Genomic DNA, 25,040 nt, shown 5'->3' on the forward strand with positions numbered 1-25,040 from the left:
ACTACTGGATTGAAACAGTCTCTGAACAAATAAGTAGCACCCATAAGGATGTAAAACATAAGTAACTGAAAACAGTGCATTGATCCGAATATCCAACCAATGCAAATCCATCATTAAACTTAAATGAAACAAAGATATGAAATTACATTATCAAAGATTTTATTAGTTATAATGATTTCATGTTTCAACCAAAGTATAATATATGATGTAATATCATTACCTAGGAATGCAAAAAATGTGGTGTCATTTGGATTTTTGACAATAAACGAGATGCAGCTAAAAACGTGGAGGGTCTGTTACATTGCATCAAACTCTCCGATTATTATCAGTGTTGCACCATACTTGACAACTCAAGTGATATCTGAAAAGAAAATCATCAGTCGCCTGTCCAAAAAAAGTAGGTGCTGCAAATATAATCTTACTAGTATAATGTAACAAATTATGTGTTACTAATTGAGATTTGTGAACACTTTACAAAGCTTTGATCATTGTTGGAATCATATTTCATTATAAATGATACTTGACCGATGGCAATGGTTCTGTTTCTCCTGCTTTAACACTGTACTATTTCTGATGGAAGTGATTTATATGATAAAGCGTAGGACAATTTTGAAGGTTCTGAAAAAGAAATACACACGGTTATTTAGTTTGTGCTAGTGAAATTTCATCTTTATTTCTCCAGTGACATCCCTCCAAGGCATCCTCCCATCTGTCACTCTGCAGTTGTCCTGTCAAATGTGCCTCCCATCCATCTTTAATATTAAAAATCTTATGCCAGCATGCATCCTTATGTCCATATTTATAACGGAAACTGCCTATGTAAACTTGTTGCACTGTAATTACATCCTCCAGCCTGTAACTTTAAAATGGGGACTGAATTTATGTTTGCATGTCCTGATTCAGTTACCTCCTGCTTCACCCGAAGTTACACTTAGACACGAAACCCTTTGCACAACCCCACAGGGGATCAACTAGTAATATATTCAAAATCTTGGGTTTGAAATTTTGATTAGGCCCTGGTTGGAAAGGAGACGGATTAGCCCACAGGATACCAGACTTCCTCCCGTGTTTTTCATTCTGCCATTTTCCATGGGCATGCCCACGTCAAGTGGGCGTGTGGGGAGAGTTCCCATTCCAGACCATGAATTCTGCCCTTCATGCTCTTAAATGGCCTCAGTGAAACTCTTCACACCTGAGAGCTAGAGTGAGTCCCATTAAGGTCTCAGAAAAGGCCCCAGACCTTGCTAAAAGTAAGGTAATAAATCCTGGACAGGAACCCATTATCTTGATTTAAACAGTAATGGCTCCCATTGGAGCTGAAGACTTTTTAGAGCTCTTCTGTATTCAGCTGAGGAAGAGCCTCGGGGTCCTCCTTGTCAAGTACCGAGATGCGGCTCTGCCTTCCAGCAAGCAGATCAAGGCATGCCATCTGATGCGTCTTTACAGGCACAGTGGACACACCCTGATCATCCTAATGACCCTTTCCCCACCATTTCGGACAGGATCAGCAACCTTCACTTTGGGCTGCCGTGTGTTCCACTCCCCTGCACTTGTGTTGGTGGAGCAGGTCCGTTGGAATTTCAGGCCCATTGTGTCTGAGCGCACTGCCTGTCAATTTATGTCATTTGTAAAACAAACGCTCTGACTTCCACTGTTTTCCACCACAAAGCACATTGGTGTGTCTTTTTGCACTAAGGAGTGAGCTGGAAAAGCAAGTTACTGATTTTCAACATAGGGGCAGAAGACTTCTGGGGTAATGGGGAGAGGGTGAGAACAACAATAATTTGCATTTATATAGCACCTTTAATGTAGTAAAACATCCCAAGGCACTTCACGGAAACATTATCAGACAAAATTTGGCACGAGCCACAAAGGAGATATTAGGACAGGTGAAGAGGTTGGTTTTAAGGAACGACTTATAGGAGGAGAGAGGTTGAGAAGTGGAGAGGCTTAGGGAGTGAATTCCAGAGATTAGGGCTTGACAGCTGAAGGGACAGCCACGAATGATGGGGTGAAGGAAATCAGGGACACACAAGAGGGCTGGAGGAGGTTACAGAGATAGTGGGGGGGCAAGGCCATTGAGGGATCTGAAAACAAGGATGAAAATTTTAAATTCGAGGTGTTGCTGGACTGGGAGCCAATGTAGGTCAGCGAGCACAGGGGTGATGGGTGAATGTGACTTGGTGCAAGTTAGGATATGGACAGCAGAGTTTTGGATGAGTTGAAGTTCATGGAGGGCAGAAGATGGGAGGCCGGCCAGGAGAGCATTGAGAATAGTCAAGCCATAAAAGTAGATCCAGTCATGACATTGTTCTCAGCTTCATCACTGAATTAAAAGAAAATTTAAGGAACACTGGTGTGTGGTGCTACAAAATGGTGGGATGTGTGCTTTACTCATTTTACTGAATTCCCAAACTCAGTGACATTACTGAATGGAAATTCCAAGCATAGACCAGGCACCTTGTCACAGGGAGGAAGAGAAATTCAGAGGACGAGTCAAACTCTTGCACCTTTTGTGGAGCAATCACTCCCCCTGTGGGAGAAGGTCACTCCCTTGTGTTTAGTTGCCATTTGCCGTGGAGAAACCAGTGGGGAGAAATTAGGTGTTAACCATCAAAGTGGGGTGTACATAATATAATATAGTAATAGAGAGACACAATACATCTGTGATGCTCCACAGACATTGGCTTATACCAGCTCTGAAATTTCCTTGTAGACATTTCAAACATTGAAATATTATTGAACTGTAATAATATAACTAACGTAAGAGACTTTTGACACATCTTCATACCTAGAATCATTCTCACCTTCAAAGCACGAAGGAATTTCAACGTTACTGTCTATGCACTGAGTCAGAACTGGGTATCCACATTTCCGCTTCTTGTTTTTGCAGTAAAAGGCTACTCTTTCTGCATGCAGTATTCTCTTCTTTGGGAGATCTGATATCCAGATCTTATTTCCATTATAGAATATACGACCTCTGTTTACGGGTAGAATGCATGGAGCTGGAAAAAAAAATTACATCTTACTGATAAATTTTGTTTCCAGATATATTACTGATCAGATCACACTTCTTAGCTATCACATTTAATCAAGATATCACAACATTACACAGCGCCACTGAGAAAAGCAACAGTGGCACAAGACTCTCAAGTCGATAAAATCAGCAGAAAATCAAGCGCCAACCCAAATTTCACCCTTTTATCATTTTGCAGGTTGAGATGAGGTGTATGAGCCAGGCTGTTTGTATCCATGATGCATTTGGAATATACAGTAATGGATTCCATGGAGAATGTTATAAGGGTATATATCACTAAATAGCATAAACCACAAGAACAGAATCCTGAGACAGCATTTTGTACTGCGGATGCTAGGGTGAAGGACTGGTGGTTACCGGTTTATCACTGGAGTCGGGGTGGTTCCTGTCGGATGGTTCCCCGAGCAGACTGTCAAAGTCATTTGGCAGAATGCCTCATCGCCAAAACTTTCAAACAAGCACCAAGACGTAGCTTGGCTGGTGGTGAGAAGGGCCCTTCCTGTCAAATCTTTCACGCACACCCGGGGTCTCAGTGCCACCATACGCGATCCTCAAGGAGGCTGCAGTGGAGACAAGACCATCACCCATCTCCTTCTGGAATGTGCCTTTGCAAAGAAGGTCTGGAGAGAGAAGCAATGGTATTTGCCCAGGTTCATCCTGAGCAGCTCCGTTACACAGGATTCTGTGCTCTACGGACTGTTCCCAGGGATGCACACCGAGACAAACATCAACTGCTGCTGGAAGCCCATCAACTTGGTGAAAGACGCCCTTTGGTCTGCCCAAAACTTGCTGATCTTCCAGTGCAAGGAGCTGTCCACGACCGAGTGTTCCAAACTGGCACATTCCAAGGTCCAAGACTTCGTGCTGAGGGACGCACTGAAGCTTGGTGCGGCGGCCGCAAAGGCTCAATAGGGAAAGGCCACAGTTTAGGGCCATCCCACCATTGTATACCAAGAGGCTAGAATCTGAGTTAAACCCCCTCAGGTGCATTGAGTAATGACTAATGAATGTAATGTAATGTATCTGTAATCTGTAATGATTGTAATACGATGAGGCACCCTAGAGTGTTATGAACTTTATTTATTATGTATGATCTGTAATTGTATTGTTTGAATCATGATATTTGAACTGGACTGTATGTACCTTGAAAATTGTATGATCTATATTGTATTGTTTGAACTATGATTTGAATTGTACTGTATGTACTGTTACAAATTTCATGAATAAAGTATATTTTTGAAACAAAAAAAGATCTGTTCTTATCAGTTTACTTTCTGATTCGTCCCCTGTCTGGGGACCATATATTAAATTGATTTTTGGAACAGGGAGATGGACTAGGGGCTTGCTCCATCCACTCCACGCATCGACAGATTTGCAGTGTCTCTGGGAATGGTGCACTTCCCTGTCGGGAGATATTCAAAATGAAGAATAGATTTTTACAGCATGTACGTATGTATTATCACTAAGAATAAAGCTGATCTATTGCACTTGAAAAAAATTAGTGTTATCAGTGCTGGAAGCAATTTGAAGTAATGAATCAGGTGCATCGTACAAGAAGTGTATTAGCACAACATAAAGTAGACTGGTTTAAATGCATTTTTTTTTGCTATACCCAACAATACTCTTATGTCATCTCAACCCTTTGAGGTGTGGTGAACTGTGTGTTATCCACAGGTAACTTGATCCTAGCTGTCTGTTCCCTCATAATTCCAATTCCATTTGTCTCACCTCGACACATGGGCTTTTCAGTCCAGTTTCCTGTCTTCTCGCACCTGATTCCCCTTGGACCATCCAAGATGTAATTTTCAATACAGCCGTACTCAATAGACTCCTTGAAGGAATAGTGCCTTTTGATTGCAAACACCATAAATCCATTTACCATTTTTGGTGGTGGTGAACATTTCACTTCTATAATACAAAAAAAGCTTGTAAGATGGGCTTTGATTTTGTTTTACTTTATCATGTTAACAATGTTTGTCTCTGTACAAAAGCAGCTAGTGCATTTCCTTTTTTGTAGTGATACAGAGAACTAGAGTATGTGCAGCAATTTGTGCGTCAGTCACACCCATGTGCGCCAGTTCAAGCTGCATCACTGACTGCAAAGAGGCAGAGACTCATGATGCCATGCCTGGGGGCACAAAACAGATGGGAACTTCATAATAGCATAATGCAGCAGAAGGTGACGTCATTATACCTTTCATGTCATTGTGCCACTTCCTAATCTCTCCGTTATAAACTGGGTATTGACAGTTGCTAGGCTGTCCTTCTACATAAAAAGTTTGTTAAGGAGGCAGCCAGCAACTTAGTGCTGCAATGGAAATTGAGATTCTACAACTGTTGTGAGTTTTTTGGACCATTCTTTTTTTCTTATCGGTGTGGATCAACGGGTTGTAGCATGGTTTTGGGGTTTGTCCTCATTATTCCTACCGTCCCCCCTCACACATCAGTTGTGAGGAAGAAGACAGGAATGTGGAGGAATGCATAGATGCAGAGAAAGCCAAACAACATTGCAGGAAGCAGGTTCCTACATTTCAACTGTGTCCATCAGCAATGGAGGACTTATCTGGACTTGTCTTGGCGACAATATATGCAAAGACTTAAAAATTGACCAGGGGAGGCAAGGACAGAGTTGTGTTGCATACCTCAAGGTGATCTCCAACTAAACTCCAGGGCAGACATGGCACTGTCAGTGGCTATCAAGGTCACCAGCCCTTTCCATGCTGCCACAAGGGACATCTGCAACACGAGTCTGTCTGCAGCCTACGGATGCATTAAGCAGATGACTAAGGCATTGTTTGCAAAAGCAAGCAACGTGATAACTTTCCCTATGGACAATTGGCATGAGAGCACCCGTGGCTTTTTCCAAATGGATGGATTCCCTAAAGTTCAAGGGGACTATTTATTACTCACGTGTAGCTCTACAGTCTCCTACATATAAAAGTGGGACATACATGAACTAAAAAGGGTATCATTCTATCAATGTACAAGTAGTCTGCGGCTATCTGGACAGAATCCTGGCAGTGGGTATATCCTTTCATCTTAAGGCAATGCACCATTCCCCTCTTAAGTGACCTGCAAAAAAAGATCCATGGTTGGCATCTTGGAAACCAAAGTCACCCTCTCTAACCGTGATTAATGATGCATCTATGGCAGCTCATACAGCTACTGAGAATAGGTACAATAAAGTGCATGCTTCCACCAGGCCCATTGGCATGGTAAAATGAAGATTACAATGCCTTGACAAATCAGGAGATGTTTTGCAGTACTGCCTGGCCAAAGTAGCACAACTCATTATAATTTGCTGCATACTCTATAAATTTTCTCTTCAACAAGGAATCAACAGGAACCAGCCAACACAGGAGGGCATTAAGGAGACATTTCTGAGGAGTCTGAGAATTCAGATTGATTAATTAAATTTAATTAACAAGTTGTTTCGATCTGGAATACACTGCCTGAAAGGGTGGTGGAAGCAGAAACAACAGTAACTTTCAAAAGGGAATTGGATATGTACTTGAAAAGGAGAAATTTGCAGGGCTATGGGTAAAGAGCAAAGGAATGGGAACAATTGGATAGCTCTTTCAAAGAGCCGGCACAGGCACAATGGGTTGAATGGCCTTCTTTTGTGCTGTATGATTTTATGATTCCACAATTCAGCTACACAAACGCTTTTGCCAACTATAAGAGCTATTCAGTAGTTTCTCAGAGAATACTTTCTAATAATTACCCTGTCCACCCTTGGCATGAACAGTCTTCCCTCCATTCCTGCCCTGGAAACAAATCACCATCAATTACATTTGTACAGCGACCCATTTAACTGCCAGCTGTACAAATGAAACTCTCTGCACACTTAACAATTCAAGTAGCACCATATTTTAATTAATCGAGATGTGATATGTCTCTGATTCTAAGTTTTCTGACATGGTGTTTCCCCTTTTTAACAATTTATCCCATGTGTGTGTGCTATATCACCTATTTATGTGCTTCTTCTCATTGCTACCCCCTTGGCTGGAGCATGTGATGTAGCTGGCAGCTGTACATGAGACGCTCCTGGGGGATTGAGGTTGTACTCAATCTCTGAGCACAAGCCCGACATGGTCCTGCTGCAGGATGTGGCACTCAGGCAGCTATGTTGCTGCACTACATAACGATCGCAGCGTAGTCCCCTACCTTGCCATTCCTAGTGAGGTCATTAAACTTTTTGAACCCAAGTCCTCTGTATTGTCCTCATGGCAGTCAAGTGATGAGGAACCTCCTGACCTCGTCTTTGACTGGCCTGACAGTCACTGAGGGGAAAAAGGGCAGGGTTTTCTTCTCTGGAAAAGAAAAGACTGAGGGGACCTGATTGAGGTCTTTAAAATTATGAAGGGGTGAGGGTGAAGGTGGAGATACTATTTCCACTTGTGGGTGAGTCTAGAACAAGAGGACATAAATACAAGATAGCCACTAACAGATCAAATAAAGAATTTAGGAGGAATTCCTTTATACACAGTAGTGAGAATGCGGAACTTGCTGTCACATGGAGTTGTTGAAGCAGATAGCATTGATGCCTTTAAGGGGAGGCCTGATGCATACATGAGGGAGAAGGGAATAATGGGATTCGAGGGCAGGGTGGGAAGAGGTAGAGTGGAGGAAGCTCATGTGAAGTATAAACACTGGCATAGACCAGTTGGGCTGAATGATCCATTTCTATACTGTAGATTCCATGTAATTCAATGCAAGATTTCTATGGCCTCCTCCTTGGATCATGGTGCCTCTTCCATAACTCCTCATTACACATTTTCTTCTCTTGCTTACAAAATATCAGTAGCACAGGAATTCTCGCCCCCAAATGGTGAGCAACAACTAGGAAGCACAGATCGTACCTGGCTTGCCCATAATATTGCTAATGAGCAAAACCCGGAACTAAAGCCAGGTTCAGCAAAGTTTAAATTTGGTGAGTGCAAACCATGTACCGCCCAACTGATGTCAAGGTGCTGGATCATGGTCTTAGAGTGGATCCCAGGAGGTCCATAAAGTCCTCTGGACCTCAATATTTGCAGGAAACTCCACGTGGAAAAGTTTGAACACTGAAACGAAAACATTTGCAGGGCTACGGGGAAAGGGTGGGGGAATGGGACTAGCTGGATTGCTCTTGCATAGAGCTGCGCGGACTCGATGGGCCGAATGGCCTCCTTCCGTGCTGTAACCTTTCTATGATTCTATGATTAAAGAAGTCTGTTTCTCCTGTTCCCCAAGACTCAGGGTGGGCTTTCCCAGGAGATCTTTTCCATTACTAACCAAGAGACGTGCTCATTGTGTTTCGATTTGAAATACTGCTAAAGTGCATATGTCACCTTATACTACCATCTCCTGTCTGCTAGGCCTTTTCCTGGAGCATGAGATCTGCATCCCCCAATTTTGGAGAAAATTTCCCACTACACATTTGTAGATTAGACATCTGTAGGACATCTGACAGTCAGAGCATAGTAAGTGCACTGTTCTTCAAACTGGGAAAATATTATTCATTCTGGACTCCCTCCTTACACACCTTTACAAAAGGACCCCTCTCACAGACCCCATAAAACACCCACTTAGGGGAAGGTTACTGCCAATAAAAGCATACACCAATATTGGTCCTCAACTGTACAGGAAAAATGACACACAACTGAAAAATACCTCTGGTGGGGTCGGGATTGCCTGTGCAGCCTTAGACCTGGGGCGTGTTAAATTATTGTACAACAATGCATAACTAGGTCGTCGATGTACCCTCCTCTCAAGGCTGTGTTGAGAATATACACCAGAAATGTAACAATCTCATCAGATATACTTCCAGTCATATGCACAGACCTATATACAGCAGTCACATACAAGTTTTAGAGCAACAAAGAATCATAGAAAATTTACGGCACAGAAGGAGGCCATTCGGCCCATCGTGTCTGCACCAGCTGAGAAATGAGCCACCCAGCCTAATCCCACTTTCCCGCATTTGCTCCGTAGCCCTGCAGGTCATGGCTCTTCAGGTGCACATCCAGGTATTTTTTTAAATGAGCTGAGGGTTTCTGCCTCTACCACCCTCTCAGGCAATGAGTTCCCGACCTCCATCACCCTCTGGGTGAAAATTTTTTTTCCTAATTTCCGCTCTAATCCTTCTACCAATCACTTTAAATCTATGCCCCTTGGTTATTGTCCCCCTCCGCTAAGGGAAATAGGTCCTTCCTTTTCACTCTATCTAGGCCCCTCATCATTTTGAACACCTCAATCAAATCACCCCTCGGCCTCCTCTGTTCCAAGGAAAACAACCCCAGCCTATCCAATCTGTCATCATAGCTAAAATTCTCCTGTCCTGTCAACATCCTCGTAAATCTCCTCTGCACCCTCTCGAGTGTAATTACATCCTTCCTGTAATGTGGTGACCAGAACTGTGTGTAGTACTCAAGCCGTGGCCTAACTCGTGTTTTATACAGTTCCAGCATTACATCCCTGCTTTTATATTGTATGCCTCGGCTAATAAAGGAAAGCATTCCATATGCCTTCTTAACCACCTTATCTACCTATCCTGCTACCTTCAGGGATCTGTGGACATGCACTCCAAGGTCCCTCACTTCCTCTTCACTTTTCAGTATCCTCCCATTTATTGTGTATTCCCTTGCCTTGTTTGCTCTCCCCAAATGCATTACCTCATACTTCTCCGGATTGAACTCCATTTGCCACTTTTCTGCCCATCTGACCAGTCCATTGATATCTTCCTGCAGTCTACAGCTTTCCTCCTCACTATCAACCACACAGCCTATCTTTGCGTCATCCGCAAATTTCTTAATCATGCCCCCTACGTTTAAGTCTAAATCGTTAATGTATACCACAAAAAGCAAAGGACCTAGTACCGAGCCCTGCGGCACCCCACTGGAAACAGCCTTCCAGTCACAAAAACACCCGTCGACCATTACCCTTTGCTTCCTGCCACTGAGCCAATTTTGGATCCAATTTGCCACATTCCCTCGGATCCCATGGGCCTTTACTTTTTTGACCAATCTGCCATGTGGGACCTTGTCAAAAGCCTTGCTAAAATCCATGTAGACTACATCAATTGTGCGACCCTCATCGATCCTCTCTATCACCTCCTCAAGAAATTCAAGTTAGTCAGACATGACCTCCCTTTAACAAATCCGTGCTGACTGTCCTTGATTAGTCCGTGCCCGATTAATTAGTGACAGTTTATCCTGTCCCTCAGAATTGATTCCAATAATTTGCCCACCACCGAGGTTAGGCTGACTGGCCTGTAATTACTCGGTCTATCCTTCGCTCCCTTTTTAAACAACGGTATAACGTTAGCAGTCCTCCAATCCTCCGGCACTACACCTGTATCCAGTGGAGTTTGGAAAATGATTGTTAAAACCTTCGCTATTTCCTCCCTGGCTTCTTTTAACAGCCTGGGATACATTTCATCTGGCCCTGAAGATTTATCCACTTTCAAAGATGCTAATCCTCTTAATACTTCCTCTCTCACTATGTTTATTCCATCAAATATTTCACACTCCTCCTCCTTAACTTCAATCCCTGTGACATCCCTCTCCTTTGTGAAGACAGATGCAGAGTATTCATTAAGAACCATACCCACATCTTCCACCTCCACACAAAATTTACCTTTTTGGTCTCTAATAGGTCCTTACTCTTTTCTTAGTTATCCTCTTGCTCTTAATGTATTTATAAAACATCTTTGGGTTTTCTTTGATTTTACCCACTAATATTTTTTTTCATGGTCTCTCTTTGCTTTCCTAATTTCCTTTTTAACTTCACCCCTGCACTTTGTATACTCCTCTAAGCTTTCCATAGTATTGAGTTCCCGATGTCTATCATAGGCTTTCTTTTTCTGTATGAACATAGTGGAAGACAGACTCCTGTCATTTTATTTAGCTATCAGGATTACTTGCCTTTACATTGAGGAGAATTCGTCCATTTTCCACTGGCTAGGCAGTAGCCAGTTTCATTTCCAAACAAAGCCAAGCCTTCGTTGCACTCATAGAAAATCATGTCCCCAAAGACAGAAATGTTATTGGGCCGGCCTGTGGGATGAAAACGGACTTTTCCATTTTTCAGTGGAGTGGGGGGTGGACATTGCACAGCTGCAGAAGATACAAAACAAAGGCAAGCATCAACTGCATTGGTAATACAAGTCTGTGTACACTGCTGCCAATACTGGGTCAAAGATAGCATAGACCACAGTTCAGATCTTACCTATCTAGGTTATGGTATGAATTTATGGTTTCATATCATCTGTTTTTTGTCCATTTTCTTTCTACGTTATTTCATGCTCCCTCCCCCATGTCTCCCTAGAGTAGAAAACATTCCCCAGTTGAGGGGACATGCATGCTCCTAAATTCCTGCCATTGCCTCTCTGTGGCCAGACTCTGGGAGATGTGCAATAGTGACCAAAAATGATTTGCAGTCCACTTAGCCCCTTCTTCCCTGGAGGGAAGTCTTCTTTTGGCACCTCCTCTTGATGGTACAGCTGAAACAAAGAACTCTCTGTCAATGAGATAGGGACAGTCTAAATATTCTTCCTACTTCCCTAAATGATTCCCTTTTCCTTTATGGCCTGCGTCAGAATCCCCAGAGATTGGACATTTGAGCTGCTCCCAATATCCTGCTAATGATGTCCCTGTGTTAGGTGTTAAGTAGTGCACAAGGGCACCAACTTGACTCTGAATTTTGCCTCCCTCATTGTGGGGAAGTCTCCCCTGAATTAACATGCTGTATCTTTTTTCCCCAAAAAATTTCTGCGCTCCTCTCCTAAAGACCATCATTCTTGTTAAAATACGGTTCGATGGGTACAAGTAGTTTTATGCTTTATGGTAACATACCCAAGTAGATGTTCTTCATGTGAATCTAGATTGTGAGTGTTGGTAGGCTGTTTGACCCTGTCCTCACTTCTGTCCACTAACATGTATCATCCAGCAGGCGTCACTGGGAGGAGGAGCTCCTGATATTTTTGCCTTCCTTAACTCAGGGTTGCTGACCCCAATTGCTGCACCCCAACTGGCTGACACCAACTAACTCAGCACAAACCCAGGACCTTCTGGTCTATGTGGTGCATTTACCCACTAAGCCATCAGAGGAGATGATGTACTTCTGCGGATGTTAGCTCAGCTCTCTCCCATTGTTAGTCTTGTCGATTCTTCCCAGACTGTTCTCCCGATGATATCTTCAGCAGTCACTATTTTATCAGAAATTTTTTTTTAAAGAACTAACTAAAAACATATTAATGTTATAAAAAATCCCTGTAGTTGCTTGTTAAACGGGTGCCATCTTTGTGAAAAAATGTTTGACGTATTGTTTGCAAACAATTGCTAAATGTGCTTTAAAAGGGCTCCTGATCACTAGATAGATGAAGGTGATTGGTCCATCGCAGTTCATCCATTGAGAAAGACCCGTCAGTCACAGCATCCAACTGTTCCTTAAATTATTACTCTCCACCACCCATCAATAGTGTTCCAGATGTACTTTTTCTACACCATTAGGTACCTTTAGGAGGATGGTAAAATTTGCTATTTAACATGTAGACAGAATGCTTACGTTCACAGGACTGATACTGATCACTCCACGTCCCATCAGATAGACAGGTGCTTCTGTTTAAGCCCTTAAGAATGAATCTGAACAAGTAAAGTTAGGGTTACCAACAGTGTTAAACAAAACAGAGGGAACAATATGTATTCTGTAATTCACCTCAAAGCTTCTGCCACTAAGGTTTCAGCTTAGAAAACCCAGACATTCCCAATAATGGAAAACTTCAGAAGTACAGCACAATGAAGAGGGTTGGGGGGGTGCATGGATTTGCACCCCCAATCTGCTGAGTTCCCAATCTCATGTCATTGTGTGGAAATGTGTAGTGGGGGCCAGCCACTCCCACAAGGGTGGTGGGGGGGGGAAGGAGGATGGAAAATTGAGTCATTACTAGGCTGCCCTTGCACTCTTCCTAGCGAGTCGGGCAGGAGAAACCCAGGAGCCACCCGCCCTCTGAATCACAATTTGTACATGATCTGGGGGAAAATAAGGTGTACAAGACAACTTTAACTTTAACTCCTTAGGAGAAAAAAGAACTTTAAAGTAGGGTATTTACCCACCATCAGTCCTGTGCTGGTGTATTTTTTTTGTTACTATTCACATTTGCAGAGCTCCCCACTGGAGCTCCACACGCATCATTTTTAGTTCAGTGGAAACACGACAATGACGTGTACTTGGTTCTTCTGCAAAGCACTGATTTAGGGGTAAGTACACATCATTCATTGTATTGACTTTGTACTAAAGTTCCCCTTCCAGTGTCGAATTTTATTTGAAGCTCAGGTTTGACAAAATTATTTTGCCAATAAATTTAACACCTACGGCAAGCCTTCGATACACTGGGATAAAGATAAGCAATTTCTATATCTTTGTGGCACAGCCATTTATTTTGCAGTTGAATCAAGCAAAAGCAACAGAAAGCAATGTTTAAACAAATGAGAGGGAATGATATTCCCTGTAACATTCAGTGAAATAAATCTCAATATTACTACCACTTAAATCACAAGGTGCTACTCATCAGTGTAACACTTGTCTCTATCCAACAAAAAAATTAAAGTTGAATAAAATAGAGACTGATGAACTAATACAGATTGGAATTTGCTCATCATTATGAACTCCTTGAAAGACACTTCTATGTTTTCTTCTCTGTATATTATACAAAACTGATTTTACTTCTAGAGATGCTGGGACTGTTCTCCTTGGAGCAAAGAAGATTTAGGAGAGATTTGATAGAGTTGTTCAAAATTATGAGGGGTTTTGATAGAGTAGATCGGGAGAAAATGTTTCCACTGGCAGGAGGGTCGGTAATCAGAGGACACACATTTAAGATAATTCGCAAAAAAGCCAAGGGGGAGAAGAAGAGAATTTTTTTACGTAGCGAGTTGTTATGATCTGGAAAGCACTGCCTGAAAGGATGGTGAAAGCAGTAACTCCCAAAAGGGAATTGGATAAATACTTGAAAGGGAAAAATTTGCAGGGCTCTGGGGGAAGAGCAGGGCAGTGGGTCTAATTGGTAGCTCTCTCAGAGAAACAGCACAGACACGATGGGCCAAATAGCCTCCTTTTGTGCTGTATTATTCTATAATTCTATGTGTGGGCTGCATTGAGACATTTGATGAAATGCAAGCAGCATATATTTGCCAATTATCTGTTTTCAGTACACAGACTGTATGGTTGAAAACAAATAATTGGGGAATATCTGACGCTTATATACAAGGACTGCAGCGGTTCAAGGAGGCGGCTCACCGCCACCTTCTCAAGGGCAATTAGGGATGGGCAATAAATGCTGGCCTTGCCTGTGACGCCATTTAATCCATTCATCCCATGAATGAAATTTTTAAAAATCAGGACTTTAAAAGCTTGAACATTACCCTTCTGATCTTTTATTTCAACTGTCTACTAAATTGTCCTAAATAGTATTAAAAGAGATATCTGTACATTTATTTGTGTGTCTCAATGACTGATATCATCTCAATGATTCAATATTTTTCTGCCTCATAATTCACTTGCCAAATAACTCATGGCATCATCTGATGGAACAGTGAGTATTAAAAGTAAGGGAAGCAAAATCATTTTGTCAATAAATTTCAGGCCTAGAAAGAGCAGTTGGACCTTTTGATCAGTCTTAATAAGAGATGAATAAATGAACTGTTACAATTTAATAAACACATAATTAAAGAAGGGGTTTAGTTTAAGTATAATCACGTTAGTGTTTTAATACAACTTTTCAGAGAAGCTGAGAGACTATAATATTTGTAAAATGGATTCCCAGCTTGGAGATTCAAGTCCAAGGCCCAATTTTGGGTCTCTTCCTGTCAACCCTTTTGTCCAATGTGGATGGCATGGCTCTAAGAGGTTAACTTGGAGAGAGGAAATGATGCAGTAGAAGAGAAAACCTTCCCAAAGTCACCATTCTTTCAACTGAGTGCATTATTATTATTATTTGGTTGCTGTTGCACATTCTCTGCACAGTACCTACCCTTCATTGCAATTATAGTAAACCAGGCTCTCAAACTTGAACTCTGTTGCATGCATTTCTCCATTTCCCAGCAGTTTTGGCACAGGGCAAGATCTTCCTTTTAGGGGAAAAAGACATAAATCAGAATTATTTTACAATCTTGTTTTTGCATAATACTGACCTATGTAATTGATCAACACATACAGGATAATTGATCCCTAGATGTGAGTTGTGAGTCTGTAATTCAATCAAGCTGCCCTGACAATAACCCATCAGGATGCTAAGGATTTGTTAGAACCATCAGTGCTAATACACATTGTGTATATTGGCACCGAATTTACTGCCTCACTCAAAGACCACAAGGATGGCTTTTCTAAAGCTTGGGTTAAGGTATATTGATGGAGCGAAGAAGAGGAGCTGAGACTCCGCATCTGGCTCGTGTTAAATGCTCAGAACTGTCTACATCAGGGAGATTTCAGTAAGACTGTCAAGAGGGACACAGACAAAACAGCTGTTCAACCATATGGGGCTGTGTTTATTTTAAGATGAACATGCAAAGTAGGTTATGTTTTTAAACCATAAAGAGTGAGAATTGAAAGGTCAGATTTGATCCTGACACAGGGTACCAAAGTGTTCAAATCCCCTACACTGACACCTTTGCCTGATGAGCACAAAAAAAAATCATTCTCCCACCCTCCAAAAATATGCTGTTTTTCAAGCCTCAGGCGTCCTGCTGGACTGTATAAAATTAACAGCCTGAATTGTCGTGTCTTTATGCAGTGGTTAAGAAACAAGATGATTAGCAGGTGCAGATTACTGTAATAAACCTGAGGAACTCGTAAAGAAAAATGTTTCTAATGATAGAAATTAGGTCTCGTACAATGTACAATATACAATGCGTTATACATTTGCAGCTTTCAGTTAAAGACAATGACGTGTTTGGGAGTGAGTTACAGGATGGAATCTAACTGAAGGTTTGGATGGTTTAAATAAAGAATAATGGGTGGCTGAGAATGAGAGGCTGCAATCTGACCTGTGAGATTGGGACAATATATTTCATCTGCATTGCTGAAGCTTTGCTCTTAATGTTGATCAGGACCTTGAGATTATATTACTGTCTTGAAAATTACAGTGGATTATAGTGGAATTCAACGATCAATTTGGATGAGTCTCCAAATGATGACAACATCCAAAGGTGCAGGCTGAGCAGTATGAGCTGCAGTTGCATTGCTTGGACTGTTGTTACACCATCCAAAAAGCATCCCCATGGAAAAGATCAACTTCATTCAATTAAAGTGCACCAAAAGAATATTAAAAGTAAACAAAGAAAGAAGAATGCTTAAAAGTTAAATTCAAATCATAGAATGTTCCAGCACAGAAACAGGTAATTTGGCCCATCGAGTCTGAACTGCTGCATTTCTCAATGTGTGCCACCTAGTCTAACCCTACTCTACTACCCATTTCCTTTTTTTTTATTCGTTCATGGGATGTGGGCGTCGCTGGTGAGGCTGGCATTTATTGCCCATCCCTAATTGCCCTTGAGAAGGTGGTGGTGAGCCGCCTTCTTGAACCGCTGCAGTCCGTGTGGTGACGGTTCTCCCACAGTGCTGTTAGGAAGGGAGTTCCAGGATTTTGACCCAGCAACGATGAAGGAACGGCGATATATTTCCAAGTCGGGATGGTGTGTGACTTGGAGGGGAACGTGCAGGTGGTGTTGTTCCCATGTGCCTACTGCTCTTGTCCTTCTAGGTGGTCGAGGTCGCGGGTTTGGGAGGTGCTGTACCCTTTAATGATCTTTATCAAGTCACTATCCAATTCCCCATTAAAATAATTTATCTATAGAACCCCTCCCTTTTTATTCTTACTGGTTTATACCTGATTTTTGCCCTTTCCATCTCCAGTTTAAATATTTCCTCTTGCTGATCTATAATTCTACTTGCAAATTTTTCCTTCCATTTAATCTGGGGAAGGTCTCTTTTTATTTCACTATAATTTGCTTCCCCCGCCCCCCGTCTTTCAAGTGCCTTCGTATTTGGCTTTTCTTTCTCAGTAACTTTGAGCTTGAGTGAATGCAACTGGAGACGCTTCCCACAAAGGTGTTTGTCCTGGATTCTCAAACTCCAGGAATTCCCCCATCCAGCAAGATTCACCCAACGTAGGCACAACTGCTTTCCATTGTAACTCTTTTAAATTTCATCTCACTTATGCAATATGTAGCAATATAGACAACATAAGTTTATAGTAAATGGCATAAGAGTCTAAACAATGAGTCTAATGACCTTTAAGACCATGGTTTACCCCAAGTTAGAACAAACTCTCTTTGCAGTATCTCCCTCTGCTCCGTTCTAAGGGGATTTCCTGCTCAATGCTTCTCAGATATTTAAAGTGCCAATGACCAGCACCAAGGGTAGACAATCCCATTACATTTGAACTTAACCTTCAGGCATTCTTTCTTCTCCTTGAATAAAAGAGTCCCCCTTCTTTCGGTACCACTGACTATACTGATCAGTATAACAAATCAAAAAAATGCATGTTAACTATAAACGGGCTTTGGTTAGCAGTATTTGATTCATTTATCTGACCAATCAATATAAATGGTGATCATTAAAAGTCAATTCCACTACATGCGATCAATTATACATTTTCTGTGGTGATTTTATTTAGTGTCTGGTCTGGTTATTGCACAGGCCATCAGTCTTTTGATGCTCCAGCTCATTCATTGATGATGAAGTTTTGAAGGATTAAAAATTGTTAATTGCTGTAAAGTCCTGAGATTCCTCGGCAAGTGTATGACCAGTGTGTGTATATAAAACTCTAACAAACACAAGAAAGAAGGTGCTGTAGTCTCAGAATGAAGTCAAAACTGTTGAAGTCAAAATTGTTTATGATTCAGCCGAGTTTCAAATAGTTTGTTAATTCACTTACGCTGACACGTAAATTTGGTTTTGCTCCAAACCCCACCTTTCGGGCAGATAAGCTTGTTGAGCCCAATCCCTGTGTACCCAGACATGCAGGAGTACATCACCTCTTCACCAGGTTCATACACCATTTTCCCATTCATGACGTTTGCATTGTTCACTTTTGGTGGTCTGCCACATGCTAAAGATAAAGGAAAAGCCATTGTGATTTTCTGTGTAATACATTTTTATTTCTTTACAATATATTGACTCCCTTCCTTTCAAGTTGCCCATCCCAACATCACATACCATTCCCAATCAAGAGAAGACAAAAAAATGGAATTAGAAAAGGCCATTCTGCCCATCTAGCTCATTCATCCAACAGCCATGTTTAATAACATGGATTCCACTCAACTGATTTAGTCTGCAAAGGTGGGTAATAACTACTGATAGATTTTTAATCTTGAAAAGAAGGTAAAATAATGGCATTTGAGTTTTCAACAGCTCAGCCAGACCATCACTCACCCAAAAGTTACCTCAACAGTCAGTCTCCCGCCCTCTCCAACGCCCTCTCTCCCAACCAATCGCCCCATTCCCAAAGGCACTGTATTCCCCCCCCCCCCACTTTGGACCTAGTTTATAGAAACACTGCAACAAACTCCAGTTCAGGCCAAACTTCCTGTACTCACTCAACTGTCTTCTCACTCACTGGCCACTTGCACTCAATTTTCTCTACCTTTTACAATCTACATAATCTTCTCAAAACAACACAGTCAGCAAACACACACACACACACACACACGCACACACACACGCACACACGCACACACACACACACACGCACACACACACGCACACACACACGCACGTGTGCCGGATCGTGCAGATTCAAGCCCACTCTCTCTCAGTTTATTTCCTTACCCTTTGTCAGCAAAAATTCAGTCTGTCGGCACCTCACTCAGTGTCCCCCTTGGTTTAGTACCTCATCAATAGGATGACATTTCCACCAGTGCAGTATTCCCTCAGGACGACACTGCAGTATCGGCCAAGATTATGCGCTGAGGTCCTGGGGTGAGTGTGTACTCACCTTCTGACTCAGAAGTGAGAGTGCAACCAATTGAGCCACGCTGACACTTGGTAATTGAACAAAACTCTTAGTGTCTGTTCAAACTCTTAGTTTTTTGTGTCTTCAGGGAAGAAGACACAAAAACCCCCCCAGAAATATTAGAGAACCAAGGGTCTGGCAAGAATGAGGAACTGAAGGAAATTATTATTCGTAAAAAAATAGTACCAGAGAAATTAATGGGACTGAAAATCGATAAATCCCAAGGACCTGATGATCTACGTCCCAGGCTTTTGAAAGAGGTGGCTATAGAGATAGTGGATGCATTAGTTGTCATCTTCCAAAATTCTATAGATTCTGGAACGGTTCCTGCAGATTGGAGGGTAGCAAATATTACCCCACTATTTAAGAAAGGAGGGAGGGAGAAAACAGGGAACTACAGACCTGTTCGCCTGACATCAGTAGTAGGGAAAATGCTAGAATCTATTATAAAGGATGTGATAACAAGACACTTAGAAAATAATAATAGGATTTGGCAGAGTCAACATAGATTTATGAAAGGGAAATCATGTTTGACAAACCTATTTGAGTTCTTTGAGGATATAACTAGTAGGCTAGATAAGGGGGAACCAGTGGATGTGGTGTATTTGGATTTTCAGAAGGCTTTTGATAAGGTCCCACACAAGAGATTGGTGAACAAAGTTAGAGCACATGGAATTGGGGGTAATATACTGGCATGGATTGAGAATTGGATAACAGACAGAAAACAGAGTGTAGGAATAAACGGGTCTGTTTCAGGTTGGCAGACTGTGACCAGTGGGGTACTGCAGGGATCGGTGCTTGGGCCCCAGCTATTCACAATCTATATCAATGATTTGGGAGAGGGAATCAAATGTAATATTTCCAAGTTTGCTTATGACACAAAACTAGGTGGGAATGTGAGTTGTGAGGAGGATGCAAAGAGGCTTCAAGGGGATATAGACAGGCTAAGTGAGTGGGCAAGAACATGGCGGATGAAATATAATGTGGAAAAATGTGAAGTTATCCACTTTGGTAGGAAAAACAGAAATGCAGAATATTTTTTAAATGGTGAGAGATTGGGAAATGTTGATGTTCAAAGGGACCTGGGTGCCCTTGTACATGAGTCACTGAAAGCTAACATGCAGGTGCAGCAAGTAATTAGGAAGGCAAATAGTATGTTGGCCTTTATTACAAGAGGATTTGAGTACAGGAGTAAAGATGTCTTACTGCAATTATATGGGGCCTTGGTGAGACTGCACCTGGAGTATTGTGTACAATTTTGGTCTCCTTACCTAAGAAAGGATATACTTGCCATAGAGGGAGTGCAATGAAGGTTCACCAGACTGATTCCAGGGATGGCGGGATTGTCGTATGAGGAGAGATTGAGTAGACTAGGCCTGTATTCGCTAGAGTTTAGAAGAATGAGAGATGACTCTTTGAAACATACAACATTTTTACAGGGCTCGACAGGGTAGATGCAAGGAGGATGTTTCCACTGGCTGGGGAGTCTAGAACCAGGGGTCACAGTCTCAGAATAAGGGGTCGGCCATTTAGGACAGAGATGAGGAGAAATTTCTTCACTCAGAGGGTAGTGAATCTTTGGAATTCTCTACCCCAGAGGGCTGTGGAGGCTCCGTCATTGAGTACATTCAAAACAGAGATCGATAGATTTCTAGATATTAAAGGCATCAAGGGATATGGGGATGGTGCAGGAAAATGGCGTTGAGGTAGAAGATCAGCCATGATCTTGTTGAATGGCGGAGCAGGCTCGAGGGGCCGGATGGCCTACTCCTGCTCCTATTTCTTATGTTCTTATGTGTAGGAGTCCTACATTCATTCTGCATTATTCAACCCTGACTAATTGCATTCCACAAACTGGTTGGAAGCCAACGTGCACTCACGACTCTGCCTTTGGACACATTGAGCTCTGCAAGTTGATTCACCCTCAGATTTTTATTTTTAACCTCCCTGCCAGGAAGTGCTTTGCCTCATTGGGAAGTGACTGCATGAGGATTTGCAGGTGTGTGTCCATGTCCTAGAATACAAACACAGTGCACTGTCAGACTATCCTGTATGCAACACATTGTTGATAGCTCAACTCACATGGGATGATTGAACCACCTCTGAACTCACATTCATACCAATAAAGTCAGCTGGAGTACCCGAGTATACAGATAATCAGGCGGGGGATGTTACTAAAACATACTAAGCAGGTTTCAGTAAGAGGTAATTTGTGCTCTGAATGCGAAGTCATATGTTCATGAAATCCAGATGACTGGTAAAACCTTATTCGCTGCTCCATTCAGATTTGCCATCTGTTTATTCTGTTATGTTCTTCCTCATTTTCTTCTGTTTCTCTTCCCTGTAATTTATTTCTCTTCTTTCCCTTTATCTTTCTCTTTTCTCTCTCCAACTCTCATTATTTCTTTACTTCCCTCTTATTTCTGTCTCTCAATTTTCATTTTCTTTTTCTCCATCCCAGTTTCTCTATCTTTCTCTCCTAATGCCCTCCCTGTCTTATTTTTTTGGACTAATTTTTTTCCATGATTGATTCTATCTTTTTCCATTATTTACAATCCCAATTCTTTACATTCCACTGAAGCTCAGGCAGCTAAGTGAAATATTGAAAAAGTCAATAGGCCAGCATACTGGGACAACAGAACAGCTTCCTGTTATACAGATCTATGTTCTATCGGGACCTGCGTTGAACTTCATCTGTACTTTCAAATCCGTTCATTGTGGAAATAAATTTGCAAACAGCAGAAAATGTGCTTCAGTTCGACCTTTTACATTTTTTAACATTTACCAATAAATGTCACGAGTACATAGTGACCTTTCAAGGAGTTCTACTTGTGTATTTTGGCTTACATTTGTGATCAGTAAAGCAAAAGATGAAGACAGTTAGACAGTGCGGTGTGTTGGTGTCGCAGTCTCGTCCATCGGCAATCACAGTTCCAGTCGCAATTCCCTACATCTGGCATAGTCGCCATTTGAACTTGTTAAAACAAAGGAAATTCTCACAAGCTCATTTACAATAGCAGAATAGCCAGCAACCACGTTAGAAGCATCCGATTCCTATTAGACGGTGCACAGGTCTATCTGGGGTTAAAAAAGAGCAATGCAGTGCATGCATAATCAATCTGTATCATTACCTCGCCCAGGTGTGCAAGCACAGCCACCACAAAAGAAATAGTTCCTTAAATAGTTTTTAAGGTTAATCCTTCCCCCGAGTGAGTTCTCAATATCAGCTCAGCCCATCGGGAAGAGGGCACAGATTAGTCTCCAAAATGTCTCGGACTGTCAGAACACATCTCCTAATGTCGGGTTACAGAGTGCCGCTGCCAGAAACCTGTCCTCCTGCAAGTCTCTTACGGCCAAGGGAATGTTATGTGATGTTTAACAAAAAAAAATGAACAAGTAGAAAAGAAAAATTAACATGTACTCTTTATTATCCAATAAAAATTTCTCAAAAAATAATTAAAATTTATAGAAACAGCTCTCCAATTCCTGATGGCTTAGCTGGTCGAGGCGGTCAGTGTATGAGCCTTGCACACCAAGCAGGCTCCAGGTTCAATCCTGAATGTGAGCTGAATTAGCTGTTCTCAGATAGAGCGAACAAACGGGAACTACAGTTGGCCTCAGTCCCCCTAGGTTGCAAGAATCCCAGTCTTGATCACTCGCCAATCACCACCTTGGAAATGTGCATGTGTAGAGATTGGATAAGGACAGAATGCAGGACAGCTAAGATACTCTCCTCATGGGCGGTTAGCCTGTCTGATACTCACTGTCCAGGCTCAGACATGAATAATGGTCAATTTGGTGAGGTACCAGAGTGGGCCTGGCACTGCGGGTACCATACCCTGGCAGGGACTCAACGCCTTCTGGAAAGGATTGGGGAGGGAAAAAAGAAATTGATAGAAAAAGGGTGGGGGGAGAAAATTCATAAAAACTTTGAATATTAGGTTCACTTACCTGCCGAAACATAATCACAAAAACACAATTGATAAACTAAAGCAAAAAGGGAATATTTGGTCACCATATTCCAAGTTTTTCGAAAGATAAATTGCGGAGAATTCAAAATGATATGTTGCTGCGGCCAGGTTGATCCCTGTGCTCTGGAAGCCTGATGTGGCCCGAGAGGGTGTATATTGCAAGTACTTTATTAACCAACAGATAAATAGGTTACTGACCACGGGAATGTGAAAACACAAGTCTTCCTCTCTTCTAGATAACATTGTGAAACATTTCTGTTCAAGGTATTTCTCAATCAGTAGATTCCCGGAGTAAACAAGCACTCGATTTGTACATTTCGAGTGGACTGATGATGCAGACAGATTGTCCTGGCTCTCTCCGAACATTGAGACGGCCAGTTAGAGATAGAAAACTGGAAATGCTGGAAATCTGAAATAAAAACAAAACGCTGGAAATGCATGACAGGCTGATCAGCGTCTGAGACAAAATAGATCAGTTAATATTTTAGGGGGGATGACCCTTCTCAGAGCATCACCACATGATCTTTTACTCCAACTGTTGATTGACCTGCAGTGTATTTCCAGTATATTCTGGTGTGATTTGAGAAGGCTGTTTAGATGTGGCTAGTTTTATACATAACAATGTCTGACTGTTAACAGCGCCGACATTTGTTCTAGGGAATCTGATTGCACCATAATCAGTAAAAGGTAGAAATTGCTGTCAGTGATAACAGTGAGCAAATGCTTAACGTGTTTGCACACTTGTACACACTAAGTGTTTGCGCACTGTTTGGACCAATAGTAATTCCTGCCTGCAAGAGTGAGGTTTGAAGAGGGGAAAGAGCAGGGAAGTGGGACTAATTGGATAGCTCTTTCAAAGAGCTGGCACAGGCACGATGGGCTGAATGGCCTCCTTCTGTGCTGTAAGGTTCTATGATTCTAAGATTCAAACCCCAATATTAAGTTACATTTCTAAACTGTTGGTCAGCTGCTTGTGTCACTCACTCACTTCCCTGCCATAATCTCTCGAGGCTCTGCCTTGTTCAATCTATATTCCTCCCTGACTTGCATTAGTACTAAACCTAGGAAAAGGGAATGGAGACAAGATTCTTCCTGTTTGAGAGAATGAAGTATGATGGGTTGATTCTTTTTTTCTCTTTTCTTCTCCTCATCTCCTGAAGGCATTGGCTACATATTGGGTGCAGTTCCACAGGCCTCTGGTGCTTCAGCCAAATTTTCATTATGTACATATTGATGATAAATGCTGGTTGGGGGGCATCACAGTGGAGCCCGATCTTGTCTTCACCCAACATTCACACACACCCAATTCCAGCAAAGGTCACAGTATAGCCTTCAGGTAAAGGAACACAGGCCATTTTTTTGCCCTCTGTTAATAATACATATTAAATTAATTCATAATTGTATAACGTCAAATTGAGTTTTCTTGTGGTTAACTAGTTTGTTGAAGTGGCCATGAATTGTCCAAAAGCAATGAAGTATTATTGCATTGTATTTTTGTTTGGTAATATCTTTAAAATTATCTGCTTTACTTGTTCAAAGAAATTAATCAGACAATATCAGGGCCTATCTGTAGATTCCGAAATCCCTGTTGGATTCTAAAGGGTGTGGATTCTCACGGATAAAAGAGCTCTTTGAGTGTTTGGATCAGGTATTATGTGTGAAACTACCTACTTGAGGGACGCAGCTCCAGGCAATGGCCCCGAAAATCCATGGGGCTTCCTTCGGGCCTCTGCTGTTTCCAGAATTTTCTGGCATGCTTACAAAGGGAACTTCCACCCATCCCACATGGCAAATGTCACTGGGGCAGGGCCCGGGCTGGGGACTTCCCATACTGTTCGAACTGTTGAAGAAGGGGCATCAGGGACTCTGATGAACTGAATGTTATTAATCACAGTTGTCTCGTACTCCAGTATTAGTCTAATTCGCTGAAATTACAAGTAAAAGCAGTCGACTGTTTAAGCCCGTCAGATTTCTGGTGGGTATACAATATTTCTGCTTATCTTGAGCAGACTAAAAACATAATGGGAATCCTACGTAA

General features: G+C 41.9%; 1 protein-coding gene and 1 pseudogene across 1 annotated transcript; one reads left to right on the forward strand and one right to left on the reverse strand.

The window, feature by feature from the left end:
• Positions 1-148: 148 nt before the first annotated feature.
• Positions 149-23,178, reverse strand: LOC137341354 (beta-2-glycoprotein 1-like). The gene is made up of 8 exons (XM_068004475.1): positions 22,983-23,178; positions 17,955-18,128; positions 15,051-15,147; positions 12,587-12,663; positions 10,945-11,136; positions 4,766-4,945; positions 2,808-3,005; positions 149-618 (listed from the first exon to the last, which is right to left on the reverse strand). The coding sequence occupies exons 1-8, from the start codon at positions 23,047-23,049 to the stop codon at positions 554-556; spliced, it is 1,050 nt and encodes a 349-aa protein (XP_067860576.1). The 5' UTR covers positions 23,050-23,178; the 3' UTR covers positions 149-553.
• Positions 4,268-4,440, forward strand: LOC137341456 (U2 spliceosomal RNA; annotated as a pseudogene).
• Positions 23,179-25,040: the final 1,862 nt, after the last annotated feature.

Source organism: Heptranchias perlo, chromosome 23 (genome assembly GCF_035084215.1).
Source record: "Heptranchias perlo isolate sHepPer1 chromosome 23, sHepPer1.hap1, whole genome shotgun sequence".
Classification (NCBI taxonomy): Eukaryota; Metazoa; Chordata; class Chondrichthyes; order Hexanchiformes; family Hexanchidae; genus Heptranchias; species Heptranchias perlo.